The sequence below is a fragment of the Lonchura striata genome, chromosome 9, assembly GCF_046129695.1.
Source record: "Lonchura striata isolate bLonStr1 chromosome 9, bLonStr1.mat, whole genome shotgun sequence".
Classification (NCBI taxonomy): domain Eukaryota; kingdom Metazoa; phylum Chordata; class Aves; order Passeriformes; family Estrildidae; genus Lonchura; species Lonchura striata.
Window position 1 is genome coordinate 9,759,716 of NC_134611.1, and position 20,740 is coordinate 9,780,455.

The 20,740-nt window shown below is 38.0% G+C and overlaps 1 protein-coding gene across 2 annotated transcripts in view; it reads left to right on the plus strand.

Annotated features, from left to right (window-relative positions):
* TUT4 (terminal uridylyl transferase 4) overlaps positions 1-20,740 on the plus strand; it is a 42,841-nt gene that overhangs the window by 20,115 nt on the left and 1,986 nt on the right. For both annotated transcript variants that reach the window (XM_021529457.2, XM_021529465.2), the window contains exons 9-28: positions 406-532; positions 977-1,096; positions 1,476-1,697; positions 1,852-2,026; positions 3,366-4,108; positions 4,579-4,729; positions 5,330-5,416; positions 6,778-6,881; positions 7,244-7,301; positions 7,396-7,499; positions 7,888-7,977; positions 9,841-9,954; positions 11,057-11,134; positions 11,530-11,707; positions 12,047-12,094; positions 12,182-12,264; positions 13,607-13,722; positions 15,278-15,438; positions 16,420-16,517; positions 18,955-19,480. In XM_021529457.2, the coding sequence (XP_021385132.2) occupies positions 406-532; positions 977-1,096; positions 1,476-1,697; positions 1,852-2,026; positions 3,366-4,108; positions 4,579-4,729; positions 5,330-5,416; positions 6,778-6,881; positions 7,244-7,301; positions 7,396-7,499; positions 7,888-7,977; positions 9,841-9,954; positions 11,057-11,134; positions 11,530-11,707; positions 12,047-12,094; positions 12,182-12,264; positions 13,607-13,722; positions 15,278-15,438; positions 16,420-16,517; positions 18,955-19,480 (3,383 nt within the window). The remainder of the gene's footprint in view (positions 1-405; positions 533-976; positions 1,097-1,475; positions 1,698-1,851; positions 2,027-3,365; positions 4,109-4,578; positions 4,730-5,329; positions 5,417-6,777; positions 6,882-7,243; positions 7,302-7,395; positions 7,500-7,887; positions 7,978-9,840; positions 9,955-11,056; positions 11,135-11,529; positions 11,708-12,046; positions 12,095-12,181; positions 12,265-13,606; positions 13,723-15,277; positions 15,439-16,419; positions 16,518-18,954; positions 19,481-20,740) is intronic.

A 20,740-nucleotide genomic window follows, 5' to 3' on the forward strand; every position in this document is an offset into this window, starting at 1 on the left:
GTTTTGTGGGTTTGCTTTAATGTAACTCTAATGTGCAGCGGTCTGGGTTATTAATTAATTTATTAATTTGTTTAAGTGTTTGGAATGTAGACACTATACTTGGCAATTTAATTGTGCAAGATAACGTAAGTAAGGGCAGAACTTAAGAGCAAATTCTTAATGGTGTTTTGTATTTTTCACTGTAATGAACTTCTGTAAGTTCTAAATGCAGTCAATAAGCTAATAGTAGAGAAAATGTAATTATATTCTGTAGCTTTTTATTTTAAAAAATTCAGATTCTTATATAGGAAGGCACTGATGGCTGTTTTTATTACAGTGGGTGTGATGCCCCATCTCCCCCTGCCCCAAGCATCATTTATATCACAAAGTGATAATCGTTTATCTGTTCTGCATTTGTGATTGCAGTGGTTTGACATGCAAAGTAAGTGCTAGGAATGATGTGGCTTGCCTTACAACTGACCTGCTGGCTGCACTTGGTAAACTGGAGCCTGTCCTGATTCCTTTGGTTTTGGCTTTCCGCTACTGGGCTAGAGTAAGTTACTTAATTATCCTCAAAGCTTCTTTTTTGAGCACTGTGTACAATGTACTGTGTAATGTACCATGAATGTACTTATGGAAAGGACTTTATGCCACTGCTTCACCCCACCTCCATGTGTGAGATGCCACTGCACAAAACCACATTCCAGCATTGACTGGAATTCTAGATGGCGGCATAAATATGTCCCACAATGACAAAATGTGGTGAAATTGAAAATAATAATATATGATAAGATAGTATTCCTTAATACACTGTATGAATTGCTAGTTTTTATTGTCTGTACGTGACATGGCATGACCACTGCAGTTTCTGAGCTATAGCATTTTGTATTTCACTCTAGTACGTTTCTCACATTCTTTAGTATTTGTCCTTTTGTAATAGATTGTAAACTAAAATTCTGGTATTACATCAGAAAAGTAATTATTTCTTCTCTTACAGCTCTGTCACATTGACTGTCAGGCTGAAGGTGGAATTCCCTCATATTCCTTTGCCTTAATGGTGATATTTTTTCTTCAACAAAGAAAACCACGTATTTTACCATCCTATTTGGGCAATTGGGTAAGTGATTTTGTTATATAGTAACTTCATTATTAAATTGTTGGCATTATTTCTGTGTTGTGCAACTTCATAAAACTGCAGAATTTGATTGCCAAAGAAAATGATAAATAAAATCCATTGGTACTTCTTGCTCACACAGATGATGCTTGATTATTCTGAAGGCTTTTTTGAAAGGCACTTGTAGCAAGCGGTATAGTTGTCATCTGTGTTTTGGAGAAAAGGCAATATTTTCTTCTTTATTTCTCTGAATTTCTGTTTCTGACATCTGTTAATATTGAGGGGTACAAATACCACAGTAGTCAGTGTTACATTTGCTGAAAACTGTTGGTTGTATGTATTATATACAGTCTTGTTTCAGAGCCACTTTAATTGTTGTTAGATTGAAGGCTTCGATTCAAAGAGGCCAGATGACCACCAGCTGAAAGGGGTGGAAGATGAAGAATTTGTAAGGTGGGAGTACAAACCACCCACAAATGGTGCAGCAAAAAACTCTGTTGGAGCAGAAAGCAAAGCTAAAGTTGAACAACAAAAAGGTGGTGGCAAGAAGGCAACAAGCTCAGAAGTGGACAACCAAAACAATGCAAAAGAGAAACATGGGATTGTAAGTCCTAACTTTATTTAATTGAAAATAATTTGCTATCTCTCATCCCTAATTTTTTTATTTTTAAACATTGATGTTGGATGGAATCAGGACAAAAAAAAGGGGGAATATTCATTTCTTATTGCAGTTGAGCACTTGTGTCTGTGTCTTTCAGTCTCTCTTAGCATTCAAAACCCCTCACCAAGTTTCACTGGGGCAACTGTGGTTGGAACTTTTGAAGTTTTACACACTGGAGTTTGCTTTGGAGGAATATGTCATCAGCATACGGGTACAAGAGCTCTTAACCAGAGAGAATAAAAACTGGCCTAAGAGGCGAATAGCCATTGAAGGTAGGCTATAAACCCTTCCCACTTCTGTAGTCATCCTGCATTAACATCTTTATTTACTTAACTTGCAAATCTGTTACAAGAATCTGGACAATAAGTCTTCTAAATATATATTTTGTCTACTATTTAGTCTCTTTAAATAAGTTTTCTCTGCCTAAAAAGCAGGGAAAGACATTGAGTTACAGAGCAATGTGTGGCATTCTGAATTGACCTTAAGAATAGAGAAATTGGGTATTTGAGGAAGGCTAAGAAACCATGTAAGGTGATATTTTTATAAAAGCATGAATAATGACTTTTGAACACTTTCTAGAGATGTTGCTGAAGGGGCTTATCTGTAACACTTGAGGCGGTGGAGAGGACAAAGAATCATACAGACAGAGAATGAGGTACAGAGGTACATTGAAGGATGAGTCAATAAGGTACAAGAAGAGTGAGAAGGAAAGCAGAGCAGATAAATAAGCAATGAATTCTCGAGGCACAGGTTGAGTAGTGGACGTTGAGATCACTTCTGTGACTTTTAATTTCCTCTCCCAATTACTTTCTCAATCACATTTAGCTAGAGTGTAGAAGAAGTAAGTAAGTGTTTATTCAACATGTGGGATGTAAGGTGGCAAGACAAATCATCGAGGAAGAAATGAGAAATAATTTCTGAAAAACCAGATTGTATTCTGGTTCTTACACCTGCTGTTATTGGGCTGATTGTGTTGTTGTTTACTGTATGTTTTTTTTTTTTTACTACTCATTTTTGCCTTTTTTTTTCCAATGTTAAGTTTGTAGCTGATGTTACAAAGTAACAGAATCTCAGTTTGGTACTATCTTCCAGGCAAACTTATAGCAACTATGCAGGAGCTCTTTTTGCTTGGAAAACATGTTTGATCTAGAAATCGTTAGGAAGGACTAAGAATGGATCCTGGTGAGATTGGTTCATACAATCTTTACATCCTTAATGTTACTCTTAGACAATTGAATTTCTTAAGGGAAATGAAAATCCTTCTTTAGTGGAGGAAAAAAGGTTCTGGCTGGCATCTATGTTTTGCGTTTGTCTATTTATTATAATTTCTAGTTTAGAAATTTGCCATAATATAATGGTGCAATATGCCCATGGTTTTATTTTTGAGTAATACTATTTAGAATTGTTTATAATAGTCAGCTCTTCGTGGGTATGTTTTGTATGGAAGAATTCTGAAGAAACTTGTGGGTCTTTCATTCTCTAAGTATATCCAGATACAATTCTGGATTATAAGAATCTCCTTAACTGCCCTGTAATAACTTAGAGATTTCAACTGCTTTGTGAAATGTGGAAGTTAAAGATTACTAATGAAATTGTTCTTTTTCTTCCCAGATCCTTTTGCACTAAAGAGGAATGTTGCACGAAGTCTAAATAGCCAGATGGTATTTGAGTACATCCTGGAACGATTTAGGACAGCATATAAATATTTTGCATGTCCACAAAGTAAAGATGGGATTAAATCCAAGCCAGATATCAAGAAAAAAGAAAAAGGGAAAATGAATAATAAGAAATCCACAAGATCTGAAGAGCCTGTAGCAAACTGTTGCCTTCCACAAGGGGAAAATGTTGTAGATAAAGAAGTTATGGGAAGTGGATGTAACATACCAGGGAATGAAGTTGAATGTAATAAAGTGGTAGAAGCTGTAGCCAAAAGATGTACTTCCCAGAACATGGACCCTTTGCTCCTTTCAGCATTGGACTCTAGCTATGATGAAGACAAAGAAGATACTTTATCCCTTATTTCCAACGAATGCTGTGAATTAAAGGAAAAATCACCTAAAGAAAGGGATGATTTAGAAATTTCAGTGTGTCTAACTGAGGGTGAGCTCAGCCACCACTGTAACTGCAGTGCACATCAGCCTGATGACACAAATTCCAGTAATGAGTTTTCTGATGCTGAAAGTAGGCAGAGTTTGGTACCGGAGCTGTCTCCGCAGGCGAAGTGCACTGGCACCCCAGCTACCTCGGCCAGCTGCAAAGCAATGCTGGAAACCCAGGATCTCAAAGAGGAAGGCAGACTCTCAACAGAAGAAATGCATTATGTGTTTGATAAGTTTATTTTTACTTCAGGAAAGGTAAGCAATGCTGGTCGTGTATCACTGGGCCATTACTTTGGACTCATTGAATCTAAGAGTGGATGGATGGCAGGATTGCCACAGTGATTGTTTCAGTCTGGGTTATGGATGGGAGCTCTGGCCTTTGTAGAGTACCTGTTATTCAGGACTGGAAACAGCACCCTGTGTGACATTTGCATTAAATGGTCTGTTTCCCTTATCTTAAGCTTTTTGATTCCACACAAAAAAACTGTGTTTCTTTCTGGTTATTTGTGAGTTATTTCTGCCTTTCCTCTCCTACTTTCTTGTAGAATTTCCAGGTGCTGTTAAGCACTCTGAGAACTAAATGCAACTTGTTGAGAAGTGTTCTGCTCTTTGTAGAGGCTCTGTTATTGTTCATATGTTAAATGTTCTTGGTTGCTTGGAAATGTTAGGTCTGCTGAACTGTCTTAAGTGCACAAATGGAATTTTCCCTTTTTTCCCCAAAAAAGCCACCAACTATAGTATGCAGCATCTGCAAACGGGATGGACATTCCAAAAATGATTGCCCAGAGGATTTCAAGAAAATTGATCTAAAACCACTACCACCAATGACAGACAGATTTCGGGAAATACTTGATATAGTGTGTAAAAGATGTTTTGGTAAGTTCAAAAAGTGTTTGTGCTCCATGTTATTCTGTGATCTGTAACCTGGAAGAATTAAAAACTCTGGGGTTAAATTATTTATTTACAATTATTCACAGTTCAGTAGGAAGAAGCTCTTCCAGGTGCCCTAAGCTACAAATGGATCAATATTTTAATTTTCAGATAATCCATATCTTATAACGTGGTTTATAAGTGATAATCAGATAATCCATGTCTTATAAGTGATAATTTATAACAGATTTGAGAAACTGATGTTACATGGGATTTTTCACTGGGTTTGTAAAAAGCTACTGGTGTTCTCAGGAATCAGGCTCTGAGCAAAACTAATTTTTTGTGCCTGTCAAATTCTGTGGCATCTTTTGAGGGTGATGTGGTGGGTAAACCTTGGCCGGACACCAGGTATCTGCCAGGCCACTTTGTGGTTGAAAAATTGGATGTCTTGAAATAAAATCACAGATTTAAGCAAAGCAAGCACAGCAAAAAACCAAAAAAAAACCCAAAAAAACCCAAAAACCATCCAATCTTTTAATTATCTGAAAAAGATTCTTGAGGTGCTGAATGTCATGTCTGACTGTGTTTTAATTTGTTTTTACGTAGATGAATTATCCCCTCCTTTATCTGAGCAACAAAACAGAGAACAAATACTGGCAAGTTTGGAGAGATTTATTAGAAAAGAGTATAATGGTATGTAACCTTCAGCAGTGATTCTTGAGAATGCTTTCTTCAGTCATGTTGTCCAGAGCATAAAGATGTGATTTGTCTCATTTTATTGTCCTTGCTTGAGGCAGGGGCATCTCTTTTCTTTCCATTTGTAAAGCTGTCTTGCAGACTTCAGCATTGAACACCTCTTCATGCTATTCCATGGAAACATCCCTAGAGTGGAGGAGGAGCTGCCAGAGTAGTAATGCAATCCCAGGACTGCTCCAGTCAGACCAAGAAGAAAGTTTGCTTGGGTCTAGTGTTAGCTTTGGTCATGGGCCAAGGACTTTTGTTGCCTAGTCACCAGTGCTTGAATGTCTTAGAAATCCTAATGAGTTTATCTTCACATCCCTTACATAAAGCAAGCAAAAGTGTTTTACTACAGTGATGGAAGTCAAGACAGAAAGGTGCCAAGTGATTTTTTTTATAGGAGGTGCAAAACAGTGCTAGAGCCAGGTACCAAACCCAGGTCTCCTGAATTCCAGTCCATGGAAGGCCATTCTGCTGTAGCTGACCTGTGACCAAGGAATTGGGAATTCCATCCACTGGCTATGCCTCCAGTTATTGGCAGCAGCTGAGGATTGAGACCTGTTACAAAGCCTTGAAAGACTTAAGGTTTCCAATTCTATTAAGGTTTAGGAAAAGAGCTGTTGGATCTATTTTCTTAGATCAATGAACTGATCAATGTATTCTTTGCAGTTAGGAAAGAATTTGTTTTAACGACATAATTTTGCCATCCAAGAATGAAAATACTTAGTAATATCGTGTTTCAAACAAAAATGTAAACAAAGCAATTGGGAAAGAATGTTCCATAAACTACTGTAATCTTACTGCTTGTGTCTTCTTGAAGAGCATGTTATAATTACAAAAACTCATTGACTAAATTTACCTAGTCATAGGAGAAATATGCAGCATAGATAAACTTTGAATGGAACCAGAAATATTACTTTGGTTACTCTAGGAGTAGCTCTGCCTTATCTGTGGGAGAAAGCTGTACTGGTGACTGGGTTTGCACATTATTTTGATTTGTTAAAAGCAGGAAAATGCAGTTGCATACCACAAAACATTGCACCACATTTAGAGATGCTATTTAATGATTATAGTAACTGTAATGTACTTCAGTCATTAAAATAATACATAAGTCTTTATCCTTCCTTACTTTCTGTAAATAATTTCTGAAGCGTGCTTCCCCCTTTATCAAAGCTGAGGTCTTTGAAGTGACAGTGTAAGCTTTCTCTTTAAGCTCATTTTAATGGGCACCTGCACATTGCAGTTAAGCAATATTTAATACTAAGCACTTAAAATTCAACTGTAAAAGAAATTACATTTTTTTGTCTTTTGATCAGACAAAGCTAGGCTTTGCTTGTTTGGCTCCTCAAAGAATGGATTTGGATTTCGGGATAGTGATCTAGATATCTGCATGACATTGGAAGGTCATGAAAATGCAGAGGTAAGAGTTTTGAAATTGATAAAATCTGCTATTTTAAATTCAAGGATTCTTTAATGTTTTTTAATTCAATTAAGATTTCTGTACACAGAAAAGATAGGATTTGCTAGTTGCACATTGACTTGTTGCACTCTGCACAACTGAAGCAAGAGCCAGCCTGTTTTATTTTTAATGCCTTATAGACACAGTGTACTGTAGATGTCCACAAAGAGCATATGAGTTCATGTAAATTCATATACTGGCTTAATGCTTGCTCCTTTTTGTACACAGACTTTTCATCTATGAAATATATATGATAGTAAATGTGCTTGTTGGAATAGGATCCATGTTTTAACATCTAAAGCTGTGATCTTTGTTTTTCCTAGAAATTAAACTGTAAAGAAATAATAGAAGGTTTGGCAAAAGTTCTTAAGAAGCATCCAGGTAGGTGCTTTAAATTGTTGATTGTTTTGCAGTTAGATTTTCTATAAATGTTGTTAATGGAAATATTTTATGTACTAAAGTGTTGCTTCCCCAGGTTTGAGGAACATCTTGCCTATAACAACAGCCAAAGTGCCTATAGTAAAGTTTGAACACAGGCGGAGTGGCTTGGAAGGAGATATCAGTTTGTACAATACACTGGTGAGCGTCTGCTTGTGTCCTTTTGTGTTCAGATAAAGCTTTTCATTCTTTCTATCTTATCCAAATAACCATTTGAGGGAATAATTTTGAAACCAGAATGAAAATGTTTTTATGTGTTTGGGTTTTTCTTCTATGTTATTTAAATTCAGTGGCCCACACCCTCAGCCTGACCCAGGTAGCTGTGTATGACCTGATGGCAGAGCAGGGTACAGCACAGGAAGTTTTGGTTTGGGGATACTTCTGAAAAGCCACTACATCCAGCATGGCCTGTGTGCCATCATGAATAGTACAGCTCATTCCAGCTTTCACCTGACACTGTGAAATTGCACAATTTCTTACCTAATTGGCTCACCCTGACACCAGTTTAATGTTTTTCCCCTTTTTCCAGGCACAGCATAACACAAGGATGCTGGCTACCTACGCAGCTATTGATCCTAGGGTGCAATATCTGGGCTACACAATGAAAGTCTTTGCAAAGGTAATATGAAAAGAAGGTACTTATTTGTACAATACAGTGCTTTCTGCTGCAGCCACTGAGTTTGCCTTTTGCCAATACCAGCTGGAACAGTAGAATGCTGTTGATAGTAAGTGCAGTTTCTTAAGCTTACTGTGCTCCATGAGATTGTGTGTGTCAAAATTAAATCCTGATGCCTTCTGCTATCTGTTGGAAGATTTCTGTGTAAGAGAAAGCTGATGAGAGGAAAACTTCTTTTCTTCAATTTCAAACCAGCTTCAATTATAACAAACAAAAAACCCCACCCAAACCCCAAGCAAAACTGGAAAAATTGGTAACTGTAAGATCTAGAGGCATGTGGATGTGCATGAACTTTCCAAATTTTCTAATCTGGGACCAGCCCAGAGATTACTGCTGCTTTCTTCTGGCACACTTGCCTTGTTTGACTTAGTATAAGTAGATAGGTATGGGGTGAAGAATGAATGCCTGAGTCTCAATGTACCTAGGACATACACTTGACTTTTAAGAGTTTGGAAATGTCAGATCTCCTGCATCTTTTGTTGTAATAGTCTATCAAAATGTTATATTATACAGCCTTTGATAATTGAAATGTGGCGGTGCTTTTTATTCAAGCTGCAGTATTAAATACAGTATATCCAAAGAAAGCTTAGTGCAACTGGGGCAAATAAAAAATGACTTACAGAGATGGTGAGTCATGCTACCAGATGTTCATGTAATAAAATACATCAAAATGAATAAAATAATTTTGTGCCAGAATGGAATGGACACATTCTTTATATTGTCACTGAGACTAGCAATGATTTTTTTTCTTGTCATCACAGTAGTGCACAATATTGCCATGTCTCCTCTGTGTCCAGATTAAAAATGCCTTGTATTGATAATAATGAATCTTACTTTTTTTTGTAGCATTGTATACTATTGTGCATGTTCTAAAAATATTACTGCAAAGATGAAATATCCAAGTTGTGAGATATACGCTCCTGAATGTAAAAGTATGGAAGTGACTTCATAGCTATACAAATACTCTGTTTTTAAGCAAAGTGCCTCCTCCTCTATTTGCATTGGCAGAAACCCCAGGAACAGCTGTCACTGTTGCTGCTAATGTGAAAGTAATTTGTGAATCCCAGTTTTTTCCAGCCCTAGGAGGTTGAAAATGCTTTGTTTGATATGAAACAGGCTCAAAACACAGGATAGCTTAGAAGCAGGTGCTGTGGAAAGGTTATACTGTAATGAGATACTCAAGCATAGTAAGGTAATTCACTGATCAGAGTCACAGAAAGGCTTGAGTTGGAAGGGACCTTGAGCTCATCTGGTTCCAACTCCCTGACTTGGTCAGGAGTGTTTGTTTTGCACTGTGTTGTGCAGACTACACCATGGTTCAGTTAGGTTTGCTAGCAAAATGCCACGTATGGCCTGCGCTGCCAGTACAACCTGGAAATACTTGCTGTTAATGAATTATTTTTTTTTAAAGGGGAGGGGGAACCGAAATAATAAGGAATCATAGAAACAACTCTTGCAGCATTAGTTAAAGAAAATTAAAGTTTATAGTATTGTGAAACCTGGGATTTATGTTTGGGAGTTTAGATTTTTTTTTTTTTTTCAGTTTGGCACATTGTAATTTTTTTAAAGTATTTTGGCTATGAAAAGCTTTTCTGTTTTTATATTAGACAAATTATGCTATGGATTTGCCAGATGGCAGTTGGCTCTTGGGTGCATTTATTTTTCAGGCTTCATAAAACAATTTTTAATTATGAGGTGAATGTATTTGCTGTTACTTATGGGGTTTCTGTTTGCTCTCTGACATAGTTGTTAGTTTTGAACAGTAAAATGTAAATTCAGCATTTTGTTTAAAATGTATTTTTTCAGCGCTGCGATATTGGTGATGCATCCCGTGGTAGTCTGTCTTCGTATGCCTATATTCTTATGGTTTTGTACTTTCTACAGCAGAGAAATCCACCAGTTATTCCAGTTCTTCAGGAGGTAGGTTCAGAAAATGAGGTTATGAAAATAGATGCACTTTGACTTCAAGCCAAATATGAGAACTCTGGGATTTTAGGATCAGATAAATCAGCTGGTTCTTAACTCCCTCTTGGTTTTAGTAGGTAAAACTGACCAAGAAGATTAGATCAAACCTGAGAGTCTGTTGTGCCTAAGTTCTGCTATTACATTTACTTTGGGATTTTGATCTTATCATGATATTTATATGCTGAACAAGATAGAAAAAAATTGGCAGGTGGTATGGAGAGAAGGGAATTGTAATTATGAGACTGCACCAGATGCTCCTGAAATGTGAGTCCAGCTCTTCAACCAGTTATTGTCAGAAGCATTATTTATTACTCAACACTTTATCTGTAAGAGAAGAAGTTTATTTTATTATTTGAGGAGGGGAAAATAAGATAATTGGTGCTTTGGTGCAACTTTAAAGAAATATTTCATATGTGCCAGGAAATTTTATTAAGAAAATAATGTTCTGCACCCCCATTGTATGGGTGGGGGAGTATAATTATTCAGCTATCTGCCTCTTCCTGGATACACTCTGGAACTCCCAAGCACGTCTGAAAATTATCCCTTTCTGCCAATTTTGGTTTCTTTGTGCAAGAGGGAAATTGGCTTAAGCATTGAAGTTGAGACTCATAGACTTTCTTGCTGATACTTTAGTATCTGATACTTTAGTAGTGGTTGGGGGTTTTTATTTTACTGCTACCCTGAGAGTGCATTTAAATAACAGTGGAATTTCCTCTTGGCTCTGCTAAAGTCAAAATGTAATAGAAATAATATAAAGTCTCCTTAGAGAATCTGTGGGAGAGAGTCTTCCAGAGAGATGCTGGAATCTTGACAAGGTAATTCAGTCAAGTTTTCTTAGTTGCAAAGAAAAAGTAAAATTAAACATCCAAATAATTTGAGAGGTACAGCAACAATGCAAAAAGTCTTTCAAACATTTTACCAGTGGGAAATTCTGTCTGTATAAGAAGTAATTGTTAAAGTATTTAAATTTTTATATTATTTTTTTTACCAAAAGAACTGCAAGTATTTTACAATAACTTTGAATTAGAGAAGTAACTGTCACTTTCTGTTCTGGCAGATATTTGATGGCAAACAGATTCCACAAAGAATGGTGGATGGATGGAATGCGTTTTTCTTTGATGACATGGAAGAATTGGTAATATCCTACTTCCAGAAGAGTAACTAAAATTTAAACCTTGCTTTTCAGGAAAAGTAATAAATTTTTAACAGTGTAATATATAAATGATTAATTTTATTAATTAATTAAACTTCCATATCATAGTGTTGCAACTTCCTACCTGAGTCCTGTTTTGTCAAAATGAATTTCTGCTTTTGCTTGGTTTATTTTAAGTCATTTCTAAATAACATAAATCAGGAAAAATATTTTTATTCTTAAAAATAATCCAAGTTTAGTCTTAACTGTAGTGATTTAACCTTACTTTAACCATAAAAAATCTTTCATATCAGACAAACTTGTAATTAGAGAGGTGTTTCAGGAGAAGCAGTGCTGCAGTAACTGTAGCTGAATAAATTGTTTTCAACTGCATGCAGAAGAAGCGTCTGCCTTCTCTTGGGAAAAACACTGAGTCTCTTGGAGAGCTGTGGCTGGGGCTGCTGCGGTTCTACACCGAGGAATTTGACTTCAAGGAATACGTGATCAGCATCCGGCAGAAGAAGCTGTTAACCACCTTTGAGAAGCAGTGGACATCCAAATGTATTGCCATTGAAGGTACTCTCAGCTGAGTTGAGTTCCCATTCATGAGGAGTATGAAATTCTGTTGCTTGAGAGAGGCTGTTCTCTTTGCACAAGATCTTTATGTGAGGAAGCCACAGTCAGTGTGTTAAAGCTCACAAAATTGATGAGACTCATAACTTTTACTAAATGTCAGTGAATTGTTCTTCTTACTGTTATTATGGTTGACTAACATAAGTTTTAAAACTCTCAGCGTTGCTTTGCTGTAATCTACTCTGCGAATGCATTTAAAACTGAATTCTCTCAGCATTAAAATAAAAAATTCTGTTGCAGCAAATTTTTTCCAACTCATTTTTTTTCTCCCTTCTTTTGCAGATCCTTTTGACTTGAATCATAATCTGGGTGCTGGAGTCTCTAGGAAAAGTAAGCTATTAGTGCCTGCTAGTGATGAATGTTCACTGAGTTGTGTCTTTTCTGTTGTTTTCCAATGACTTTGTCTTTCTCCAATAGTGACCAATTTCATAATGAAGGCATTTATCAATGGGAGAAAATTATTTGGTACCCCATTCTACCCAGCTGTTGGAAGAGAAGCTGTAAGTTCTCAGAGTTTTTAGTATGTTTTTTCATTTTCTTTGTCCACTGAATTGATGCAAACCTCTTGTATGTATTTATCAATTTGGTATGCACAATATGTGTAATTCTACTTTGTCTGCATTACATATATAGCTTAGTATTTAGCTCCTGAAATATAAAATTCAGAGGAGTAGTTGGATGGACAGTGGGTATTACTGGCAGATTTGGGGAATGTAAGCTTAATTTGTGTTTTGTTTTTTATAAAAACTCCCACTGGATGATGTTAAGTATTGCAGAAAATTGCAAATCTGGCTGTAAAACCCAGAAACAGCTCTAGGAACTTTACTGGGTCTTCATGTAGCTAAAGAAAACAGATCCAAGAGATGTTCCATTCTATTTATTTTTCCACTTGGTGGGGATAGTAAGGATTGGTGCTTAAACAAGGAAAAGGATGATGGTTGATTTTTTTAACAAGTTGACCTTTAAAATTTGCATAGTGAGTCAGGTTTAGGAATGTGTTCATGCAGTATCATTTTGGAGAAAGTACTGCTATGTGCTAGGGGGTCCAGTCATTGATATGTAGAGGCAACTAATTAGCAAATAGAATACTGTAATTAGTATTTTAAAGATCAACTTAGAAAGGCATTTTCTGAAACAGTTTTGAAGACTGTTCTCCCAGTGGCTTTTGACAGAACTTGAGTTTCTAAAGGATTTTTAAAATATGTTTATAGCTTTTAATTCCCTTCATCCTTCCCTATCTTCTCTTTTCCATTTGCTTGCTTTATCTTTGGGGTTTTTTTCGGAGTTTGTACCTCTGTTTCAGTACTTTCACAATATTTATGTTGCTCAGAGGCTGTAAACTGGGCCTTTTTGCTGACACACATCAGAACTGCAGCTGTCCTGAGCAAATTCCAGGGGAGGGGAGTGAAACAGGTCAGTCTGCAGATGCTCCATCTGTTTCCCACCTGAGCTGTGTTCTGTCTAAAGGGATGTAATCATGTCATCTGGGAAGGGACATTGGCTGCTTTGGAAAGCACACAAGCAGTGACTCATACCAAAATAGATCATATGCAAATAGAAGAGCCTTTGGGGAGGTGAAAGGTGGGCAGCAGGCTGGAACCTGCATAAGCTGTTCTGCAAATTCAGCCTCTGTCCCTAAGACCAAATAGACCATTTTAGCCCAAGCTGCTCCACATCTCTGAAAAAGCTGCCATTATCTAGGGAAAGAAAAGGACCAGATATAATCTCAGAAGTAGTAACATTCAGGGAGCAATAAGAGATGAAAGCTGTCAGTTTGACTTTCATTCCTCAGTCTTTAAGTGAATGGTTTATATATTTTATCTGTCTGATGTGTTTTGATAGGAATACTTTTTTGACTCAAAAGTGCTGACAGATGGGGAGTTGGCACCCAATGACAGATGTTGTCGTGTCTGTGGAAAAATCGGTCACTACATGAAAGACTGTCCAAAGAGGAGGAGGTAAGTAATGCACAAAGCTATCGTGAAATCTTTGAGATTAAATCATGAGGGATTTGGATATTTGAAGATTTAATGGAAATGAAAAATTGCAAAATTGCAAAGAAAATCAGAGCTTCATATCCGATTATCAATTTCCCATCTTATTTTTTCTTTTCTTAAAACAGTTTCTGATCACCTCTTTAAATCTGAGGTGTTTGTGGAAGCACACAGAGTAATATCAACAGTCTATGGTGTGTTAATATGTAGTTTAGCTTAACTTAAAACTTGGATCACTAAAATATCTTTTTTTGTAGCCTAAACATTCAGATGGAGCCATATTACCTAGCTGCGAAATGTATCATGTTTTAAAAGGGATTTCCTGTAGTGATCATGTTCAGAGGACAATGTTGAATTTTAATTATTCTAGGTTTGTTAACATACATATATTATTGTAGATCTGATAACATATATCTGCAAGGCAGGTCAAAGTTCATTTATTAACCTCTAGGACTGGTTAAAATGTACATGGTTAAGGTGCCTTTCTGTAACATCATATTAGTGCCATGATATTACAGAATCACCATGTCACTTGGTGATCTCGCATTTGTACATTAGTTTCATTTAGGAATTTTGGGTCCAGGACTCTTGCAAAAGTAGGGATTGACAGAAAATGTGCACTCCTCACTTTTTAGAGCTTTGGCTATTTAAAGACCCACTCAGCCTAGGTTGTCTGACTCCTCCTAAAACCTGTTGGAGCCTTTAGAATGCAAATTAATCTGGGCTCTTTCATGTGATCCTTATGTTCAGTTGTGTGCTCCATAATTCTTCAAAGGATTCTTGGTCTCTTCCTGCTATAAAATCTTTATTTATAGCCTTTTATTCAGTCAGCAGAGTTCAAGATACATGAAAGTGCATTGGAACTCTGTAGTCACTATTTCTTTCAGATGCTCTCTGTACTGCTAGCACATGGAATTCCATCACCTCTTTCCCTATATCTGCCTCAGAAAAAGTAGTGATCAGCTCTTCACACAAACTGCTACAAAGCACAGCCACACAGAATGTCTCAAAGACCTTTACTTCCTGTCTTGGTTCCTGATCACTAATTCTCTTGCTGTTTTAGAACTGTGTTTGAAAGAGCCTCAGTGCTTTGTTGTACATCCTATCTGGGCTCAGACAGTGACAGAGAAATGTGCCCTGTCTCAGAGAGGGGGGGAGATTAGATGAACGAGGTGCAGCTCACTTGTTTTGGGTATATTCTGACTCAGTGGGATGCACAGAGTTGCTCCCCAGCTACCTGGCAGGCTAAGCCTGCTTAACTGCAGGCATAGTTCTGCCCTAATACAGTCAGACAGCTTTTGGACAAGCCTGGGAAGATTCTAACTTTATTAAGTGCATACAGGCTGTTAACCAGCCCAGAATCTGAAAGTGTTTTTTGGGATTCCTGAGATATTTGTATTTTGATACAGCTGTTGGTTATGCAACCATTCCCTTTGAACACAACAGTACAACAGCTCTACAGAGAATTATGTGTTTGTGTGTGTGGTTTTGTGATATTTCTAATAAAATTATTGTTTAGGTTGAAGAAAAAGGAGAATGAGAAAGATGATGAAAAAGAGGTGAAAGAAGATGACAGAGAAACAAGAGAGAAAAGGTGTTTCATCTGTGGGGATGTGGGTCATGTTAGGAGAGATTGTCCCGAATTCAAACAAACCCGTCAGAGAAATAATAGCGTGCCAGGTAAGTTAGTTTATGTGTTAGGATAATTTGAAAGCTCTGAGATCCCTTTTCTCTAGGTTTCTGTAAGGACTTGGTAATAATCTTCAAAAAATAATCCTGCAAGTAATGTTTCAATCACTGATAATACAGCTTTTAGACTGTGTTACTTTTCTACAAGGGAGTAATGTCTCCTGAAGTACAGTCTTTCCATGGGTGGTAAAAATGTACTCAGCAGTAAAATACAGTGTATTTCAGAATATTGCATTATTTGTCTTCCATTCACAATTGGTGCATTTCAAAGTAGTAACGGTAATAATAGTAACAATAGTAATAATAATAATAATAATAATTGAATGCATTTCCTCTTCCAAATTTTTCTCAAATGTTAGCTAACCCTCCATCATCTGTGAGAGGTAAGTAAGTGTATTTTCAGCAAAAATCAGCGCTCTTTCAGTAACACTTCAAAAAAGCATACAGATGAATTAGGCTAAATCCAGCTTTCAGATTAGTACTTAGAGAAGATTGATTGCAAACTCATTAAAATTAGGCCCTTGGGTGCTTGTGGTAGTTGAAAAAGTAGAGGAAGCATTCATAAGTGAACTTCAGAAGAACCATGCTACTGTGTTCTGTTATGCTTTAGTCTTTTTTTTAGCTTACTTTGTTTGCCCAGAAGTTTCTGCTGTCACTATTGCTATTTAAAATGCCACTGCTTACAGCAGTAATATAAAAACCTATATAAAGTAGAGCTCCAGCCTGATAGCAAGGTGAGCCTTGTTCCTGCTAGACTTTGTTTTACTCAAAAATAGACTTTGTGTTTAGCTCCTATCCCTATTAAAGTTGTCTGCTGCCAGTAGAAGGAAAAGTTTCCACTTAAAGGAGAGGAGAGGTGAAAGTGATTTACCTCCTCTGTGTCACATGAGAGTTAAGGTATTGCTGACTCCCAGTTCTTCTCATTATTCTATCACCCTGTGGGTTTTATTAACACTTGTGTTCCTTGATCAGGCACGCAGCTGGTGCGGAGCATGGTAAATTCCCAGCTGGTGGCTGTGGGCCAGCAGCAGGTGGAGCGACCCCTGCGCACCAGGCAGTCATCAGAATGTGTAAGTTCTGGGAGGGGGGACTGCAGGCAGCAGAGCTGTAGCAAACCAGCCATGCTGGGAACAGGCTTGCATGATTTTTCTCAACAGGTTCTGGACTCGGTAATGATAACGTTGCACTGTGCCAGTTAGTGGAACTTTGATTTATGATGTACTGTGTCTTGGGGAGCATTTATGGCTTTTCAGTATGGAAACCTCATAGTCAAGTTTGAGATGAGATACCTTGTGATTTTGAAAGGGCAGATGAAGCTAGGGTGCCTTTCAAATTCTCATTATTCTGGCAGTGTTCTGGAGTTACTAAGGGAGATGAAGCATAGCTTTACAATGGTTAACATGCTGGAGACTTAGGTTAGTGACAAGCATGGCTTCTTGTGGTTTGAGAGATCTGTCTTAAAGGACTGTCATGTACAGATACAGCACACAGCTGAGTCACACTTCAGGGAAAAGTCTGTCAGAGCACACATACAAGCAGAACAATAGGGAAATTTTTGACAGTTTTTTCAAGTCACCATAGAGCTACATAAAATATGTTTGATCTTCTGAGTGGAGATGGGGAGCAGAGGATATTTGAGCAAATACAACTGCTGCCATTTAATATTTTTGGAGCAGACAGTACAGCAGAAATTGATTTATTTTAAGCTGTTAGTCTGAGAAGAGTGTCTGCTAATGAAGCTGGCAAGTAAGTAAATATAGTAATCAGTGCTGCTGATCACTAATGCTCTTTGTTCAGTTTGCTACTTTGCTAACTGATCAGCAAGAATTCATTGGAATGCTGGCTCCAGTAACAGAGATTTTATGACTTACAATGTGCTGCTAAAGAGTTACGATAACTGCCCTAATCCAAGTGAAGGGCTGAACATGCCACAGGAGTATTTTTTGTATGAGCCTTATATTTCTACCTGAAGAATTGAAGCTGGATGTTGGGGGTGCAGTCAGAGGCAGACACATCATGTGCACATTCTTGTGTCACCTGGATGTCATGGACTCTGTGTGTATTGCATGGTTGTCATTTGGCCAGGATTTCTTGGTGAATATGTTCTGTCCAGGAATTGGTTGAGAAGAATGGGAAAGGGAAATATTGGTGGAGTAAGAGGGAGAGAGTGGGAAGCAGATCAAGAGGCTAGAGTATAATATGCCTCCTCTCCTGCTGCTGGCACAGTCAGTGCATGCTTGTGGTGAGTTAATATTTGCAGGAATGTTTGTAACCAGTGCATGTGCTTTATTTTCATGACATTTAAACTGTTAAACTAGTGATCATCTTTCAAATCCCAGATTTTAGCTTCTCTTCCTGGTTTGGTAGAAAGGTATAGGAGGTACTCAGACAGGCACAATTGGAATAGCAGCAGGGAGCAATCCCAGCTTCTGGGCTTTTGCCCAGGCACAGACACACAGCATGCTGCTGGAGGGGATGCTCTGGCATGGGCAGGTCCTGCAGACACCTCTGGTTATTGGAGACAAGTGACTGCTAGTTTAAATGGACGGGTGAGCAGTTAGGGATAGTGACAATCTTGGAGAGACCTTTAACTCCAGATGTTCAACAGCAGCTGAGGCTCTTGGAGCTTGGCTGACTGCTGTAGTCTTTGGAGAGAGGAGTCAGTCTCAGGAGGAAAATGAGATCTGAGATTCAGGTTCTCCTCTCTGGTTTAGATGTGTCTCATTTGAATGTCTCTGGAGGCACTTATTCCATCAGCATCTTGTCTCAGTGCTTAAAACCAGACTGGGGAATCCAGATACTGACATTACGTGTTGGCACATAGACTGAGTATCTCTTTCCCCAGCCACTCCATTTCTTGAAGTGCTTCTCTTTTCAGTTACAATTCCAAACAGATAAAATAGCCTCATGCCTGTTTCTGTTGCTGGTGAAAGGGAAAGTTTTGTAAGAGCTCTGCAAAGGCTGTAATAATTGCTATTACTATGCCTTTAGCCATGGCCTAACATCAGGATATGAAGGTTGAAACTGGGTTTTTGGAATTTGCATTCCTTGTTCAACAGATTTTTAAAAATGAAAGACGTATTAGGAGCTTACTTTGGAATTACTAAAAAACTGCACAGTAATAAGATCCACTCTCTTTAGAAGTAAGGCAATTAGTTTATGAGATACTGGGCTGTACATAAGTAGGGTAGAGAAGACACTGATTAAAGATCAGAAACAAGTGTGTGAGGAGTCTAATGAAGAGCTTGGGACTAATGTTCACTCAGAATGGTGTTTCTGATGGTGGGGTGTGCCACATTAACAGACCAAATTACCAGTTGGTGAAAGTCAGTGTCAGTTGAATTGCATTACTGAAGCCAACAGGAACTTGGGTGCAGTGCCTGGAGTGTTGCTGGGGAGTGCTTTGCTGTTTTATAAATAGTCTAATACAGTGGGTGCTTATTAAAGAAAACACCATTAAATAGCCAGTGAACTAATCAGAAATACATACTTTTTTTTTTCCTCCAGTCTGATTCGCATCAATCATCTTACTCTCCACAACCTCAGCAATTCCCACAGAATTCCTCTCAGCCAGCCTCCATTAACCAGCCTCAGCCACAATCAATATCCCAGTCTAAGCACGTTCCTCAGCCACAGCAGGGTGCACAGCCACCCCATCAGGTCCAGCTGCCTTTGTTTAACTTTCCCCAATCTCCCCCAGGTCAGTATTCCACCTTGCATAACCTGGGACTACTTCAGATGCACCATCACCACCAAATTCAGCTTCCCAACACTTCTTGGCCTATTCATGGGCCTGTTATTCACTCTGCACCGGGTAACCCTCCTCATTCTACAAATGTTCCATTTTCTATGAGATCTGGCAGCAGCAGCACCACAAATAACCAGAGCAGTGTAAGCTTGAATGATCCCAGTATCATCTTTGCACAGCCTGCTGCCAGGCCCATGGGAATCCCCAGCACTTCTCATGAGGGACACTGGCACAATCCTGTGACTCCAAACTCACTGGTGAACAATGGCACTGTGGGGAATTCAGGTAACTCTTCTTCTCTGTTGTATCAAACCTCTCGCATTTTGTGTACAAGTGTTAAGTGTTACAGGAACAGCTAACTCTTTTAACTTACTTGATAAAAATATGATGCTTAAGAAACCAAATCATGACTTTCACCTGTCTTAATATTTTCATAGGGAAAAAAATTAGAATTGATCACTGTAACTTTTAGGCATTGATCCTGTCTGCCATTAATGGCTGTGCAACAATGAGAAATCCTGCATTCAACTGAGAAACCTCCTCGTCATTGTTTGAATCACTCACATTTCTGTGAATGTGCTGACAGATAATGGATTCCTTAGACAATCATGGAAACATTAAGGTTCTAAGATCAAGACATCCTTACATCATTTATTAGACAACAGCCTCTTGCCCCATAGCAAAGCCAAGTACATCGGTATGTTTGAGGCTGAGAAAAAGCAGTATATGATTAAAGCCCATTCAGTTTTCTCTGCAACATGAACTGTGGCAGCCCCTGCATTTTAACTGTTAACCTTTACATCATTCATCATGGTGGTGGTCTTCTGATTTATTCTGTGTGTATAAGTCCTCCTATGTTTAAAAAAATAAATGCATAATATAATGTTCTGGTGCAGTTGTTCATCCTAAGATTAAAATTCTGAATCTCCTCCCAGCCTTTCTCTGCACTAATAATGTGATTGTCAGTAACAGTAGATTTTCAACTGAGTCTACAATTTTGGATGAGGAATAATTCACCAGTGGACTTCAAATCTATGTTAAGGTGCTGGAGATACATGATTTTCTATTTAAAGCTTTGTGGGGAATATATTTTAAAGGAAACAGGAGCTTCTACCCATGTGTTTTCTGTGTCTCCAGTGTGCTCTGTCCCTACCTCTCCATTTTGGATCTTCTCATATGTCCCCTTCTCCAGCTTTCTCTTTCCTTCAAGCAGCTCCTTCCAATCCCCATGTCCTTACTAAGTAGCTGCCTTCTTTCAGACAAGCTCCATAAATTCTAATTCCTTCTCCATATGCTGTCAGTCACAGTATTTTTTTCCTGTCCCTCATCTTCCATTAATTTCCAATCTCACCACAACCCTTTTCCTAGTCCCCAATCATAGTAATTTTCTTCTTTGAATCAGTTTTATTTCCTTTTTGGCTTAGATGCCATTAAAGTGAATGCACAGTAGAGATGAGCTGTCTCCTGTCTGTTTGAAGCATGGTTTCATACCGCCTCAGGACAATTTGACAACAGTAAGTTTGAGGAAACTTTGTCCTGGCTTGA